Genomic DNA, 18,156 nt, shown 5'->3' with positions numbered 1-18,156 from the left:
GACACCTGCTTAATACAACAAAAGGCCCGTTACATGGGGTAAAGTCCTTCCCAGTTAATCAAATATGCCGGTTATTTGTGAGTGCTTTTCCTCTTCTCTCTGTTTTCCATTTAAAACATTTTGGCAGCAGTCCCGGCAATTCTTTATCCTGTGCTCAGTGTGGTGCTGCAGGGCTGCAAAGGAGTAGGTGCATGTACTCTCCCCACCCCATGCAGCCATGCAGTAAAAAGAAAGCCAAAATCCACTGCTAGATGCCAGTTAGTTGAGCGACAGATGTTGGGGCTTTTACTGTATTGGTTATTTTATTGTTCTTTAATCTTTCAATAATCTGTTATCCATATTCAAGATGTCATTTTGTCCATAGGACAGATATTAATCTGTATTTTAATTATTTGATGATATGGAGAACAATAGAAAGAAAATCTTTTATCATGTGCATGATGTGAATGAACAATAATGAGCAAAAAAGCATGCATATTGAAAACTAAATTAATAAAAGGGAAATAAGTCACTGTCCCAAAGGTATACAGTCAGATATTTATTTGACCTTCTCCCAGAAACAAAAAATAAGCTGACTTTGGATATGCCATACACAGTGTGCATTTATAAAATATACTTTGCATATTATTTATTTAGATTTTACTCTTATTAGCTACATTTCTAAAAATACCCACACATGGCTGAAACTGTACATCTAACTGTAGCAGTAAAACTGATGGCTCAGAGCTAATTAAGAACATAAGTGACATGCTGGGTCAGAACAAGGTCTATCACGCTAATATGTGGGAGACCTACTGCATCCAGGGACAATGAGATGGGGGGGGGGGGGGGGGGGGGAGGGGGAGACCAGGAGGCCCATCTGGCCCGTGCCTCAAGCTCAAAGGAGGAACTCAGAGTTAGATACTTGTTAATTTTGGTCATTCTCAATATCATTTTTATTATGGCTAAGGGCCTCTATAGCTGGAAGCAGTCTAGGCCTCTCTGGACTTCTGAGAGGACATGTTTGTATTTAAGACTGATCAAGGTGGGGAACACTGCAGAAGCAATGCCCCACATACCCTGAAAGGCTGGGAGTGTCAGGGCAGCGTGATGGTGACACCTATGGCTGAAATAAGAGTTACTGGCTTAGGGAGTTTCTTCCTGTCCTTTTAGCCACAGAGGGTCACAGGATTGCTATGAAGGGTGGTGGGATGAGATGGAATGGATGGCATTTGTACAGTGGTGACTCTGAGGCCTGTAGCTGACTATTTGTGCAAATGGCAAGTGTTACAGCTGAATAATTTAGATCAGAGTTGGGTTGGCAGCGTTTGATGTTGTTTGTGGCAGGCCCCACCGATATTCCTGAGCAGTTGGAAGGATCCATTTTGTGGCCAGTAGAGGAAGAAATGGTGCCATCATACTCCCAACACCTCTCAAGAAAAATGAAGGAATAACCAGCACCATGGATGGCTCTTAGTAGTCCCGGCATAATCTATAAATTGGATGTGTTCTTCTAGAGTTCTTTTCAGACTTTCTTTGGCATTTTGGTGTTGGGAAGTAGTCATGCATATTGTATATCAAATACTGGAATATATGACCCTTTTTGTAAGACAACAGAAAGGAAAAATTCCCTTTTCCACTGTAGCTGACAACCTATCTTCCCAATACATCAAAGTATAATGATTTTTGTTGAGGTATATTATACAGAAAAGTGTACCCAACACATTCACATGCTGTAGAAGAGGACAGAAAGACCATACTTTAATCTCTGTACTTCCTAACATCAACCCTGAAATCATATTTCATGCAGTGCTCACTGTGACAACCAGTAGATTTACTGAATCGAGTTTCAATCAATCATGTAATTGGATTAATTCATTCTCTTTTCTTAAGCTACAGAGGCAGCATGATTGCAGTTTTTGCTTCGATTGAAACGGTTACCTGAAGAGAAGCACTGGTTCTAGACTCTGGGCTGCTTTGGGTGTCTAAATTTTCTGACAGTGTGTACACGAGAATACCTGAAACACACACATACACAGTCAATTACTGGATCACCGAGAGCAGCACACGTTACAAAGCTGCTTGCCGCTTACCTTTGCGGTAGCCCGGGCACGGAATTCTGGACAGCCGTTAACAGTTATGGTTTCATGCATATACTGATAAACCTATAATATCCATCAAGATAAAAAAAAAATGAATTATAAAGAGAAGAAAAGTACATTTGTAGTCAACATTCTAGGCCTGCATCCCAGTATTACACCCGTGGCAGTATACTGAACAGCAGCACCAAAAAACACACCATTAAAAAAAAAAAAACTACACTTCATTCTTTTTTGTTTTAAAATGCACCTAATTTTATTCATTGCAGATGTCCAAGTGTTCTCGTCTATTCTAGAAGGGCTGTTTAGGAGAGCAACATAGCTAGATGTAGAGAGCACAGTTGGAATCCCACTTACAGGCTTATCATGGACTGTCTCACATATGAGGGATTTGTCATTACAGTTTTGTTTTTTTTTTTTGGGGGGGGGGGGAACGGGGTGTTTAGCATTAGCTTAAATTCACACACAGCTTCCTTGCTCGACTTCAGTAACATCTGGATTCTGGGAGAAAGAAGCACCTATCAGGTGCTGAGAGTCCAATTCACATGTTTTATATATTTTTGTATTTATGTATTTCTTATAACTCATCTTTCCTTAATGTGCTCAAAATGGAGAAATAAAAAAAAAATAAAAAATCCAGCATAGTAACATAGTAGCACAGTAAATGATAGCAGGAAAGAACCCCTGACCCATCCAGTCTGTCCAACCAACCCCCATCCCCACTGCCAAGGATACATCCCAGCATGCCGCTGGGACAGCTTTCTCACTGCATGGTGGTCACTGTATGGCAGCTTCTGAAAGGAGCCTAGCAGAAACTGTACTCCTCAGAGCAGCGTTTCCGAACCAGTGTGCCTTCCGACCTGGTCAGGTGTGCCACGGAAAAGTCAGATCCAGCACCTCCCAGCAACATGCGATACCAGCAGCGGCTCTTAAACATACAGGAGCCCCTTTCTGAGAACGTGTCATCCTGCATGCCAAGGTAACTAACTGAGCTGGTTGCCCGCACCACTCCAGCTTCTCCTTTCTCCTGCACTTGTGCATAGCTGGTCCATCATGAAAGATTCGTGTGTCTCTTCACAGAAGTTGGAAGCTGGAGCTTTTATTGCTGGAGCTTTTATTGCTTTCCTGTCTGTATGGCCTGCTCCGTGGAGGGTGGTGATTCACACATTTTAGTTAATGACAGTGTGCCTTGGACATGAAAAGTTTGGGAAACACTGCCATAGATCTTAGGAACTCCTGAATGTCACTTTATTTTCAGTGAAGAAGAATGACCTTCAACGTGACTTTCACCGTGTGTGAGTCTGATAATGAAAGCCAGAACGGAGATGGATTTTCTGGCCTGGGCTCATGGTGAGAGGTTGGGGTTTTTTTTCATTTTCTATGGGGGAGGTCTGACCTAGGCCTTCACGTATACAATTCTGGCTGACACTGTCCATAGGACTCTCTGGGCAATAAGAGTATCAGGCAGGATTTAAGAACATAAGAACATAAGAAAATGCCATACTGGGTCAGACCAAGGGTCCATCAAGCCCAGCATCCTGTTTCCAACAGTGGCCAATCCAGGCCATAAGAACCTGGCAAGTACCCAAAAACTAAGTCTATTCCATGTTACCATTGCTAATGGCAGTGGCTATTCTCTAAGTGAACTTAATAGCAGGTAATGGACTTCTCCTCTAAGAACTTATCCAATCCTTTTTTAAACACAGCTATACTAACTGCACTAACCACATCCTCTGGCAACAAATTCCAGAGTTCAATTGTGCGTTGAGTAAAAAAGAACTTTCTACAATTAGTTTTAAATGTGCCTCATGCTAACTTCATGGAGTGCCCCCTAGTCTTTCTACTATCCGAAAGAGTAAAAAACCGATTCATATCTACCCATTCTAGACCTCTCATGATTTTAAACACCTCTATCATATCCCCCCTCAGCCATCTCTTCTCCAAGCTGAAAAGTCCTAACCTCTTTAGTCTTTCCTCATAGGGGAGTTGTTCCATTCCCCTTATCATTTTGGTCGCCCTTCTCTGTATCTTCTCCATTGCAATTATATTTTTTTTGGAGATGCGTTGACCAGAATTGTACACAGTATTCAAGGTGCGGTCACACCATGGAGCGATAGAGAGGCATTATGAGATTTTCCATTTTATTCACCATTCCCTTTCTAATAATTTAAGTTTCGGGCAAAAGAAGGGCAAAAAATAAAAGATAAATCAAGTGCAATGCATTTGTAAATCAGTTTGCTTGCAGGGTATTGCTCAAGGATTTAGTTCTACCAACTTCTCCAAGCAAAAAGGTTGGCCTAAAGAGCTAAATTTAAGAAGTGCACTAAATCTCACCGCAGTTTCAGCTTGCATATTGTTTTTCTGTGGACTACTATTTTTTCCCTTTCTGCAAGTTGCAGGAAATTCACCCTTGGGCAAAAGAAGTTCGGAATTGTTCACACAAGCTTTCTTCACTCTCTTTATTCCTGAAACCTAAATGTGGCCTAGAATCTCGTATTTTGTACAACTTCCCACCCCCTTTCAGAGTTGCTCCAGAAGGGGCTGGATTGTGTCTCCTGTGGAGCTGGCTGGGATTGTGTAATGGATGTTACACTGTTTGTGGGAAAAATGATTACACATCCCTACCCCTTTCACCACGGACCATGCTTAGAGGAAGAAACCCACCCCACTCACCACCACACTTCTGTATATGCCAAGTTAATCCGACCCTGCCTGCTAAATGACACATTCAGTTTAGGGATGAGATCTACATATTTTGGCATCCTGATCAGCTCTCTACCTTTATCCAGCTGAACCCTTCTGGCCCCTTTTACATTTATTTGAATATTTTTAGGTTAGATAATATCATTAGAGCCAAAGTAGTGAATCCTGTTCTCCCCCGTTTGAGGACCTAAGGAAGACTGTGTCTGTTTAGCGATTCTCTTTTCTTTATCATATAGTTTTCAAATTAATCTCTGTTTTGACTCGTCGTTTCAATGAGATTGCTACAATATCTCTCTGTATTAAAAATTAGGAAAAAAACATAAAATCTCAGCAGTAGATACAGATTCAATAGGTAAAGGATTTCAAACCCCTAAAAAGCTTACAGGAAAACAAACTTACAGCGGTGGTTGAGAACTGTCGGAAAGAGCCATACCCAGCTGAGCAGGGCAGTCACTGGATAACACGGCACCCTGGGGTGCATCGCTTTCCTTTCAGGCTCGTATGCCCACGGACTGAAAGACTGATGCAAAAGGACGGCGTGGTGCCCCCTTCCCCCGGTTTGGCATCCAGGGCGGTCAGCCTTCTCACCCCTCCCTTTGCGACAGCCCTGTTCCTGGTAGACAGGACGCCCAAGGGGAGCACTTAGACGGACTTGCTTAAGGCGGATATTTTCGCCACATGCTTTCTTTATTAATTGGAACGATTCATAAGAGGGATTTTTCTTCTAGGTTCAGCCGAAGAGCCTTGGATACGTTTCGTTTCTAATGTCACACGTCCCATTATCATGCCAGCGATGGGTGGGCATGGTTGTAAGGAATGCTGCGTCAGGTAACGTTAGCAGTTTGAGCTGTTCAGGATTTTTTTTTTTTTTTAATGTTCTTGCATGCTCCTCTGGCAGTGGAAAGAAGGGGAGAGTTCAAGTCAAATTTTAGAAACCCGTTTCATAGAGGAGCTTGCTTATTGCTGCCATTTGATGTTTAGCAGAAGGGGCCTTCCAGTGAGCAACGGCGCGCACGCGTTGGAAACTAAAGAGGATCTCATTACGACAATCATTCACTATTCTCTTTTCTCCATGCAAAAGGCTTACTCACTATTTTATGTGAATGAGAGCAATTATCCGAAGGGGGCATAATGGCTGATTGCAATTACAGCATTTTTGCAGGATGGCTTGGTATGTAATATGACTGACTCTCTATGCAGACAATAGTGCTTTCATTAAGACAAAAATCCAACTTAAAAAAAAACCACACTAAAGAACATTGACTTGATTAGATGTTGTCTGTAATCTTGCATAATATCTTTTTTCCCCATTTTGAATTTTTTTTTTATTATGCTAACAGGAACTGTGACAGGGTGAAAAAAACCCTGCAGAGAGATTTATAACTCTTCATTAGGAGGACGGCCCCAGGAAGGGGTTGGCCTCTGATTCTGCGGGCAGAGGTCAGCCTCTATATGATAATGAGTCTCTGGGAAAGTAAAGTCTAGGCAGAGGGCAGATCTGGAGCTCCAGCCACTTAAGCTTGAGAGAGAAGCCTGGGTGTTGTCCCGTAGGGAAGCTGGCTGGGTACTGGAAGAGGAGAAGTTTGGTTTGCTTGCCTCCTGAGACCAGGAACAGCTCAGCCTCATGCGAGTTCATAACTACAGTAAATATGCAGCCTCTGTTCTAAATGTGGGCTTTGCAGGAAATCCTGGCTAAGCATAAAGAACCAAGACCGTGACTGAAGTTACAAGCTGTACCTGAGGAAGGAACAGCGAGTCTGTAATCTTCTACAGAACTAATAGGAAGAGAGAGCATGTTTTATTTACTTATCACATTTATATGCCGCATTCTCTCTCTGTTCAAAGCAGCTTATGAAAAAAAACCAGTCATAAACCCTAAATCAATAAATTCACATTTAACACACAATTGCATTACCTCATAACATTAAATGAGCTCGCTGATACCTAATGCAAGATCATGAATGGCCACTATGAGATAAAAGGATCCAGCAATTATAAAAATGCATCAAACACTTTCTCAAAGAAGAGCATTTTAAGAGCCTTCTTAATAACACTACTTCTGACAAAGTGCTTCAGGCAACTTGTTCCAAAGAGTGGAGCCAGCCACCACAAAGCCTCTCTCTCGTGATTCAGCCGGTCTTACTGAATTATCTGTGGGAACAGAAGATCTAAGGGGCCTTTATATTTTCAATGTTTTGCTAATGTGGGTCTTCGCTAGTCAAGCCAGTGCAATCCAAACAGAATAGGAGAGACATGATCATGGCAACTAGTGCCGATGAGAATTCAAGTGTTGTAGCTGATGGGGTTTAGAGATACCTTCCCAGGAGCAGGGCAGGACCACAAGGCAGGAGCTGGGTCTGTCTTCTGCCAGGCCAGTCCCCTTCCCCACAGGTTGGGCCCTTGGATTCTGGGGGACAGTAGGACTTAGCTGGAACAGGCAAGGCCAGACTGGAGGTTGAGACAAGGATGGACTGGAGGCTGAAGCAAGTACAAACTGGAGACAAGGGCTAAATACAAGGTAATACAGGGCTGCAGGCAAGGACTGGATACAAAGGCTGGATGAAGCTAGGACAAGACAGATAACACAGAAGGCCCAAAAGCCACTCAGCCAGGCAGGAGGCCCGAAGGCCACAAGGCAAAGCGAGGCAAGGTAGATAGCGAGAAGACCTTAGGCCTCAAGGCAAGGCTGAGAGAAGGTCCCAAGACCACAAGACAAGGCTGAGAGCAAGAAGACAAGAAGGCTCTAAGGCCACAAGGCAAGGCTGACAGAAAGAAGGCCCTTAGGCCATAAGGCAAGGCTGAGAGAAGGAAGAGCTTTAGGCTACAAGGCAAGGTAGGAAGGCCCATAGACCACAGAGCAGAGCAAGGAACAAAGTCCAGGGCAAAGAGTCAAGAGAAATTGAATGAACCAGTGAGGAGGTTCTACAAGGTAAGTCTAAATAGAGCTGGGGCTGAGTGTGGTGCAGGAGGAAGGAGGAGCCTGGCAAGTTCTGGAAGCCAAGCCTGCTGAGGACTCCTATTGGAGAGAAGGCTGCATCACAGGCTGATTCAGGTTGGTCTCTGAGGACATGGTTCTGATGGCCGAGAGCAGAGTTCGTAAGAGTCCTCTGCTGGTGAGGAAGTGTTACAGCAGGAGGCAGCAGGGTAGGATGAGACTGTTTAACAGGCTAAATCCTATCATCATACTCCAAGTTCTGAATCACTTGTAGGGCCTTAATAGTAGAAACTGGAAGGTCCAGATATATACTATTACAATAATCATAGTAACATAGTAATGACGGCAGAAAAGGACCAAATGGTACATCCAGGCTGCCCAGCAATCTTCTTATAGTAGTATCAATAATCAGTAATCATTACCTGAAATGACCAGAGCCTGCAGTACGTTTTGAAAATCACCTGGTTCTAAATACGGTTTGATCTTCCTAAGCATACAGGATTTAAAAAAAGAGTTATGCACCACAGCCTTTACTTGTGATTTGAAAGACAGCTCTGTGTGAAATATAACTCCCGCATTTTGAGTTTAATTGGAAATAGTAATATCACATCCCTTGAATGAAAAGGTACTGAGAAAAGTGAACACTGAATGTCTACTGAATCTAATTTCAGTTTTTCTAATTTATTGACAAATAGCCAACATTTAGTCATGTTATGATAGATCATAAGCAATCCCAAGGTTGTTTTATTATCTGATGAAAATGGGAAAACCCCCGATTATTATAACCTATAATGCAGACCTAAGTACACAAGCAATTTACAGATCGTACTCAGACAGAAGTTAAACAGTGTCACCAAAAGATATGTTCCTTCTCATGCTCCAGTCACAAGCGGGATCCTTGAAAGTTGAGAGCTGACCTGGCTTGCTGCACCTGGTCAGAGAGGTCAGATTGGAACCAGGCGTAAACAATCCCGCCCAAGGCCAATTAACGGATAGTCGCAATACCATCATATCATGATACAAGGTGTCAAATGTTGCTGAAACATCAAGCAGAACCAAGATGTAATCTGTACCCAATCGAAGTCTCATTAGATAACATCCAGGCTGGAAATCATTAAAGTCTCTGTACGATATATTGGGCAGAAACTGAATTAAGCATCCAGGATGTTATTCTGGTCCAAAATTCATGATATTGCTTCAGAACAGCAGATTTGATCATCTTGACCACAAAATAAATTGATGAGATTGGGTGAAAATTTGCAAGAATGAACTGATCAAGATTTTTTTTTTTTTTTTTTTTTTAGTAAAGATCTAATAGAGGCTCTCTTTAATAGTGAGGGTAACTGCTCCTCAGAAAACGAGACATTGACGTGTGCCAAAAATGGACAAATGCCATCTGATATCAGCTTCAGAATGCTGATATCACAGAGATTAAGTGGTGAGTTAAACAGATTCATGGTTTTAACTATGCTGGAAACTTCACTCTGAGAAACAAAGTCAAACTGATCCCAGCTTGATTCTCTTACCTCATTCTGTGATGATATCTTCGAAGGAACTGAAATGAACATTGCACTCAAATCAGCAATTTTTTGAAAGAAAGACTGCAAATACCTCTGGGTTATCTGGTTGAATAAGGCATCATTCCTTCCTCGAATACAGCTGGAGAAATTAGTTAGTCTAGAGATTGTCTTAAACAGTTTGCAATAATTACATCCAGCTTCCTGAATGGATTTACCAGAAACATCCTTTTTTCTTTGACTGCCATGATCTTGCTTTGTACATTCTAAGGGCAGAATTATACTCAAGAAGCGAATGATCTGTTCACAATTTCCACTAATGATGATTCAACCGTTGCAAATTAGCTTTTAATTCTCTAATCTCTTGTGAAAATCAAGCAGCTTTACTCCTCCACCTTATTTTAATAGACTTTAAAAGAGCTAACTCATCAACTGCATGCAGTAAAGAATGATGCCAATGGTCAACTATATCTTTCACATTCATGAATGTAATTGAGACAACTTGGGGCAACTAATTGGCACGTAGACAATCTAAATGAATATGACCACTTTTCAAGTATCATACAACGTGATTTTTTTTCCAGAGCTGGAACAATTAGCTCACTCTTTTGCAACTTAATTAGATAGTGGTCACTCTAATAAACTTCAGTACATATAATGGTGGGGGAGCAGGAAAGCGAGAACTTCTTATGAACACCCACACGATGGGTAGATTCACAAAAAATTGCTCACAGCCAAGAAAACATCACATGTAGCAGACAAATGAATTTTGTTTACTTGGATATTACAGTTCCCCAAAACAATAATATTGTTTAGTTCAAACTTTATCGCCATGACAGCTTCAATCACTGGTGAGTAGTTTTCAGTCAAAGTACCAGGAGGATAATAAAATAAAACCATACCCTATGGCTTGTTACAAAGTCTTGGAGGACAGAGAGACTGAGCTATTGAATACTTAGTCGCAATTAAAAGCCCTCCACCTCGTCTAACTAGCCAGGGCTTAGATATAAAAGAATAATTAGAAGGGCATAAATGAGATTAGAGAACTTGATCAGTGTCTGGAATTCAAGATTTGGATATACAGAACACATCGAGTTGTTCACCAATAAATCTTGCTAGACATCAATTCTACTCCTGATGGATCTAGCATTGATCAAGTAGATCATCAGAGAAGATGAAGAAGGGAGAATAGCTTGACTGATCGGTATAATGTAGAATAATAAGTCTGATCTTGTCCGTTTAACCTTGTGTTGTCTACTTGAACAAACCCCAGCATAATGTCTCTGACCAAGCAAGACAAGGATGTTTCTAGGGGTTAACAAGGAGACATCAGCCAGATACATTACTATAACGTAGAGCTAATTAATAAAACAGGTTTAAAAGGAGGAATTAAAATAAGACCAAAAGATGTACTTAAGCTAAAAATTTCACTAGCAGCAAAGCTCCCTGCACATTCAATGCCTACGAAGAAGCGCGCAAAGGAGAAAGCACCTTCCTCTTGCTCCTTGATGCACGCAACAAAAGCGCGCACTGCTCTGGCGTGCGCCACCTTCGGCATCCTTAGAAGTCCCTGTCGGATGATGTCACCAGGGCAGTCGTGTTCCGAGGCCTGGAGGGGGTGGGGTCAAATGACACAGGGCCTCAGCAGCAGAGGGAAAGGCTCAGCAGCGCAGTCTCAGATGGAAAAGGGCAATGCAGCTCTCTCAGGTCAGTCAATGCTGGATGGTAGGTGGAGAATTAAATGCTAAACTCACTTGCCGAGCTGCTCTAAAAGCCAGTGAAGTATGTGCTGGCCCCCACTTACCCCCCCTCCATTGGGGGTTCTCCAAGAAAGGCACAGGAACAATTCCATTGCTCCTGCTCCCAGTGCATCTTTTTAAAATGGATCTGTTAGGGAGGATGCCACCGAATTTACATCACTTTGGCACCTGTCTAAGAAGTAGTGAGTACCGTTATGTTTTGCACTTGATTTTAACACCTGATTCACTATAGGGAGTTCAGCCTTTACTAAAACTTCTGTTAAAACCAGAATTACCGTGGATGTGTTATACCTTGCAACTGATGGTAATGCCCCCCTTGATCCACTGACATGGTCTCCCTGGCCCTCCCGAGTCATTTGGAGCAGCCCCTCCTCCACTCTCACTTCAGCTCCTCACAAGGCCCTTCTGAGCCCCTTAATGTGGAACACAGGAGCGCATAAGATCATGGGGCACTATTTTCTTAGTCACACCAGTGGGGCAGGACTACTTATTCAAAAAAGGTGGATAATATATCCAAATAAAGGAGCACTCCCTCCTGCTGCAGTATCCCTTTCCAATACCTCCAAAGCGGTGAGCAGGGCGTGGGTGGGTAGTTTGATCTGGTGGGGACTGCTTACCCTGTGGAGACCACTTGAGAACTGAGTGAAGGCGGAGAGTGGGGGATGGCCCAGTGAGTGACGAGAATTCACGAGGGTAGAGAGTTGGAGGGATTGGCTTGGCAGGGAGCCACTTAAAGATAGTGGCCCACATTATACCATGCATTAACTGTGGAGGGCTAAACAAATAACTACACCTTACAAGCTATATTAAAGTTAAGTTTTTGCATTAGCTTGTGGGCTAATACAAATTAGCGTGATTTTCAGTAATCTATTTGAATATTCATGATCTTTTTGTATAAATTTGCATAAGGCACACTCATTTAAATATTCACCATGTTGGCATTTTTGCATTAATAGTAAAGCAAGCATGTTACTGTTAATGCAAAGGCATTAATGGTGACTTAATACATGATACAGGCATTTAACATGCATTAAGGCATTAATGCTTTTTAATAAATAGGTCCATTTCTTAATCCTGAACCTGGCCATGTAAATGTTACCTGGCACTTGTAATTATTTTTCATTAAATTGCATTTACGTTGTAACTGAAGATAAATGTATTAAATACGATTAATCAAGAAAAAGTACAGTGGCCACGACAGTGCCTGGTTTCCGATTGGAGTATTCTGTTAGGGATGTGCAGAGTCAAAAAATTTGTTTCGGTTTGTTCATTTGTTTCATAGGTGCCAGTCATTCATTAGGTTAGTTTCAAAAAACAAAAAACAAAAAATTAACTTTTAGTTCTATTTGTTTTTTCTTTTACATTGACATCAATGGGGAAAACAATCTTTAAGCCCCATTGACTTCATTGTAAAAAACAAAAAACAAACAAACCCCCCCCCCCCCCCCCCCCCCATGATGGCGACAGATCCTATTGCAGAAGCCTGGGCCTATGCTCAGGCCCAAGACCGGATCCTGTAGCTTTGGCCCATCACAGAGCCTGTCCTGTCATGGAGGCCCAGGCCTGGGGCCAGATGCTGGGGCTTGGGTCAAGGTTGGGTCCTGTTGTCAAAGCCTAGGCCCAGCACAGGGCCTGGCATGAGGTCTGGTCCCATTGCCGAGGTCTAAGCCTAGGCCAAGACAGATGCAGAGGCCTGGCCCAAGACCAGGTCCTGTCACAGAGGCCCCAACCCAGGCCCAAACCTAGATCCAGGCCTAATGTTGAGTCCCATTGCTAAGTTCCAGGCCTAGGACCAGACATAAAGCCAGGTCCGGGGTCTGGCCCAAGGATAGGTCCCATCAGCAAGGCCTAAATCTAGTGACTCAGTATCATGTCTTCCAACATCTTCTTTCTTCTTGGATTGCCAAAAAATAAGGTCATGCACTGGAAAGATGCACCAGAATGATGTTACTGAGGCACTTTCCTTCCAAGTGGACAGCTGTTGAAATCTATAGCCACAAATACAAACAAAATCGGAGCTGCATCCGTTGTTGATTGATGTGGAAATCTATAGCCATACATCAATATTGAGGAAGGCACTGCACTGGCATCACTGTGGTACAGCCTTTCAGCAGACAGCATCATTTTTTGGGAATCTAAGAAGAAAGAAGACATTAGAGTGCCTGGTCCTTGCTCTCCAGGCCTAGGTCTATGCGTTGGTCCTGGGCTTAAGCCTGGACCTTGGCGATGGAACATAGGCTTAGGCTGGACTCCGGCATTGGGCCAAGTCCTTAGTGACTGTACCTGGTCTTGGATTGGGTCCTGGCACTGGGTCCAGTCCTAGGCCTGAGCCTCAGTGACAGGTTTGGCTTTAAGCTAGGCCCTGGCATTGGTTCTTACCCTAGGTCTGGGCCTCAGCAATAGGTCCCAGCCTCAGGCTGGGCCCAGGCCTCAACAATGGGACATGGCCCGGGCATTAGGGATGATACCAAGCCTCTGACTGCCAGCATCAGGCCTTGCCCTCAGGCCAGACCCCAGCATTAGGCCTGGGAGTCACAACCCAGTCTTGGGCTGGATATTTTCTTCAGTGGGTATTTTTATTTAATTTCATTTGGAATGAACTGAAAATGGCCTCATTTGTAGTGCTTTATGCTTTCATTTCAAACAAATGCACAGTCCTATATTCTGTACAGCAACAGAGCTCAAGCAATTGGAACATAGGGATTACTATATAAAATGCACTGGATAGATAGCCTCCTAAAGTTTTATTATTTTAAGCTATGAGATAAACCAATAACTATGAATAACTTCTGTTATTTTCTATTATCTGGTTGGAGAAAAGGATCCACACTTAAGCTATAATTAACATTATTGTTATAATTAACATTATACTTATGGGACTTTTCCAGAGGCTACTTTATGTAAATCAGATGTAGGAAACTACATATTAATGATATATAGCAGTGATGTCAACAGGTGCTGCTCTTGACTTTGTCAGTCATCCTTGCCAGTTGCAGCGTGCTACTACTTACAAAACTTGTTGAGAAGCTGCGCAAAATAAAATCTTTTCCAAATGGCGGATGAGAGCAAGGATCTTTCTTTAGCTACATTTAACTGGAGCTACGCTTAGCTGCTGCAGTAGATGTGGCAGAGTCTACAATCAGGGCCTTTTTTTCCCCATTAGACACAGTAGCCATGCACATATGGAGGCTAAAAGCGGGAATATTATAATTTTTAAAATAACGTTAACGGTTTGACAATAATAAATGCATTCCATAATAAATTTGGGGGGGTGAGGGGTGGGGGTGGACTACCCTGGGCTTCCACATCACATTGGTGCCATCCTCCCCCACCCAGGCATGATCCTATTTCCTCTCCCTTCCAATAGCAGGGATGGAGGACGGGGAAGCGGGAGGCCTGGAAGATCTTGTGAGGTGCCATGAGTTGTAAATTCAGCCATGTCGGCAATGTGCAAACGCCATCAACACTCGAGAGTTCTTTGGACTTTGTGTTTCTTTGACGTTGCCATTGGCGTCACTCAAGTAGGAAGACACTTAATCCTAAACAACATTTTTTCATTAAAATTTCATTTTCATGTATTTATGTCTGGGACAGAAAGCATAACTGCCTGAGTGAATGGTTCAGGCATTAACTACTCCATAACCCGGGAGACTCTACATTTTGTCACAAAGCATAATCATTAATTTCTCAACACTGCCCTGACAACATAGCCCCTGAATTCAAGGAAATATATGAAAAAAAAAAAAAAGCCATCTCTAGTTGAATACATATCCATGATTAAGCATAAAGGCTCCATCCAAATGCAAAACACTAAAGGCAGTGTGTGATCACAATATGCTTCTGTATTACAACACAGAGAGCCGATTCATTCCTGAAAATTACATCAACTCTCATGGATAACAAATGGTGAAGCTGAGTCCATTTAGTCTCCAGAGACACTCACAGTGTACACTATGTAATGGGAAGAGCTTTGGGGTATTTTAACAATTCTATAAAAGGCCAATAATAATGTCCAGGGAGAAGCAAGCTGCTCCTCAGTCTCTATATACGTTATATTAGTCAGCAGGCCCTCTCTCTCTCTGAAAGTGGAGAGCTTGCTGATCAATCAGAGGGCCTCTCTATTACAGAACATGGCCACAGGGCGACTTACTCATCAGTATTAGCCTCATACCTCTCTGATTGCAGTGCAGAATTCACTCTGCAGGACCTTTTTCAGCGACTGTAATTTGTGGCCAGGGACATCTCCAGACTCCTGCAGCTTCTCCAGCAGTTCAATCGCCCTTGCAACATCTAAGTAGACAAAACAGGAAGAGCCATCAGGCAAGGACGGAAGAGCCATAAACATCTGCTGCTGGAAATGACCGTACACATTACAAGTGAAGCCATGTTAATAGCAAAGATGGTTTTAGTGAATTCCATAATCAGGTAACGTCCAGGATTTCAATTCTGGATTTGCCAAACACGTGAATACTAAGATGTCTCAGCTGAAAAACATCAGGCTACAGGTTAGATTTTCACATTGAAAGCATTTCAAAAGCAGTTTCTCTCACAAGATGAGCATCCTCTCTTTTGGAAAAGAAAATCTATTACTTTTGAAACATAGATCAAATAAATGATTCCAAATATCCTCCCTAGTAGGAGGATATTTCATTTGCAATGAAATTTCCTGTTTCGTTTCATTTCATTTTCCAAAGCAGTCATCAGCACTGATGATCTTCCCCGGCTAAAAGAGAAACTAACACTGGCACTACAAAAAGCTAAATATTAAGGCCTCTCCACCCCACCCCCAGCCCTGGCCTGCCTGCCCCCTCATCCCACTCACCCTGGACCCAATTTACCCCATATGAGGTTTTAAGAAATCCAGATGGAGTAGGAGGTGGCCCCAAGGCCACCATCATGTTGTATGGAGGCCCCATTCTGAACGAGGCTCCTGGACAGCAGAGGCATCCATCCTGCCCCATTTGGATTTTTTTTTTAAGAACCACCGACAGGATAAGACAAGTCTGGGGTGGGTAGGGGATGGGGGAAGGGGGTGGGCAGGCTTTAATTTTCAACTTTTTGTGGTGCTGTTATTTCTGGTGGGGGAGGGAAAAAACCTTGTCCCTTCCTTTTTGTGTTTTTCTTTTCTTTTTGTCAGTTGTTTCTGGAGTCAGAAAAAGAAAGGAAAAATTCTCACAGGACTGATATGCTGGGGAGGTTTATATGAAATTTATTTCACTCTTATAATGCACTTATGTATCTACATCACTGACATTCAAGAGGGCACAAGAAAGTCTGCAGTATTTTTCTCTAATTTTCCATTTACGGAGGTTATCATATGATTTATGTGCAACTCATCCTCTTCAGGGAGTTGTTCAGCCTCAAAGTATTTTTTGTTGGGGGTAGGGCTGGGGACGTGGGCTTCGGGTGTCCAGGAGGAACAAATGCAACTAAGGCACTACACCTGCTTTAATGGATAATTTTTTCGAAAGCAGCAGGTCCTTAGGAATGATTATTGTCCTTTGTATCATTCCATCGAGCATATGCTGCGCTCTATGGAGTCACGTGAGACACAGTCCCTGCTCCTCAGAGCTTACAAATCAGGGGCATGGAATGGCTGTCCTATGAGGGAATGCTAAGGAAGTTAGGGCTGCTTACAGGCCGATACAGAAAGAAATGTGGCGTGCGCACAGGCCAGTGTCCTGGGCGTGCGATCCAGAAAAGAAAAATATGCTAATTAGGGCCCACGGTAAAAGAAGGCACTAGGGACACTAGTACGTCCCTAGCGCCTCCTTTTTGACAGGAGCGGCGGCTGTCAGCGGGTTTGACAGCCGACACTCAATTTTGCCAGCGTTGGTTCTCAAACCGCTGACAGCCATGGGTTCGGAAACTGGGCGCCGGCAAAATTGAGCATCCAGTTTTCAACCCGCGAGCCGCGGGCTAATTTTAAATTTTTTTTTTTATTTTAAATTATTGTTTACTTTTGGGACCTCCAACTTAATATCGCCATGATATGAAGTCAGAGTGTACAGAAAAGCAGTTTTTACTGCTTTTCTGTACACTTTCCCGGTGCCGGCAGAAATTAACGCCTACCTTTGGGTAGGCGCTAATTTCTGAAAGTAAAATGTGCGGCTTGGCTGCACATTTTACTTACTGAATCGCAAGGGAATACCTAATAGGGCCATCAACATGCATTTGCATGTTGCAGGTGCTATTAGTTTTGGGGGGGGGGGGGGGGCGGGTTGGACGCGCGTTTTCGACGCGCTATTACCCCTTACTGTATAAGGGGTAAAGCTAGCACGTCGAAAACACGCGTCCAAATGCAGGTTAACAGTGCGCTCCACCGGAGCGCACTGTTAACCTGCACTGTACTGTATCGGCCTGTTAGTTTGGAGAAGAGACAACTGAGGGAGGATATGATAGATGTTTACAAAATCATGAAAGGACTTGAACAGGTTAATGTAAATTGGTTATTTACTCTCTCAGATAACAGAAACACTAGGGTGCTGTCCATGAAGTTAACAAGTAGCTCATTTAAAACAAATCAAATAAAATTCTTTTTCACTCAGCGCATAGTTAAGCTCTGGAATTCATTGCCAGAGGATGAAGTTACAGCAGTTAGCGTAACTGGGTTTAAAAAAGTTTTGGATAAGTTCCTAGAGCAAAAATCCATAAACTGCTATTAATAAGAAATAATAGCTTGAGATTTATCTAATGTACTTGTGACTTGGATTGGCCACTGTTGGAAATAGGATACTGGGCTGATGGACCCTTGGTCTGACCCAGTATGGCATGTCTTATGTTCGTCTGTACAATCTAGTCAAGATGGACAGACAAGACACAGAGAAAACAAAGACAAGATTTTGAGTTTCAACAGTGAGGCCATGCTTGGGAAGCACTAAACCAGCTGTGTTATGGGTAGAATTAACCACACAGCAGGCAGAAAATAGAATATTTTGGTGAAGGTGACCACAGATAACTCGGATTTCCTATAACATTAAGTATAGGAAAGTTTTCTACTGCAGAAACAGCTTTCCTTAGTGCTATAGCAGCTTCATATTCCGTGTTTGCACGCCGATTCCATCACGTCAGGAATGCCAGTAATGTAAAGAGGGTGGACAAAACATGGCATTTTATAATGGTAAGGATGTGGTGTGCTTACATATAAAAGTTCCACGTCACTC

General features: G+C 42.8%; 1 protein-coding gene across 3 annotated transcripts in view; it reads right to left on the bottom strand.

The window, feature by feature from the left end:
• The window catches only part of LOC115089123 (protein lin-7 homolog A), a 132,656-nt gene that overhangs the window by 17,205 nt on the left and 97,295 nt on the right, over window positions 1–18,156 (bottom strand). For all 3 annotated transcript variants that reach the window (XM_029597111.1, XM_029597110.1, XM_029597109.1), the window contains 2 exons: window positions 15,165–15,283; window positions 2,073–2,144 (listed from right to left, as the gene is read on the bottom strand). In XM_029597111.1, the coding sequence (XP_029452971.1) occupies window positions 2,073–2,132 (60 nt within the window). In that variant the 5' untranslated portion in view covers window positions 2,133–2,144; window positions 15,165–15,283. The remainder of the gene's footprint in view (window positions 1–2,072; window positions 2,145–15,164; window positions 15,284–18,156) is intronic.

The sequence above is a fragment of the Rhinatrema bivittatum genome, chromosome 4, assembly GCF_901001135.1.
Source record: "Rhinatrema bivittatum chromosome 4, aRhiBiv1.1, whole genome shotgun sequence".
NCBI classification, from domain to species: Eukaryota; Metazoa; Chordata; class Amphibia; order Gymnophiona; family Rhinatrematidae; genus Rhinatrema; species Rhinatrema bivittatum.
The sequence above is the reverse complement of the archived record's forward strand: the minus strand, read 5'-3'. Positions and strand labels throughout refer to the sequence as shown.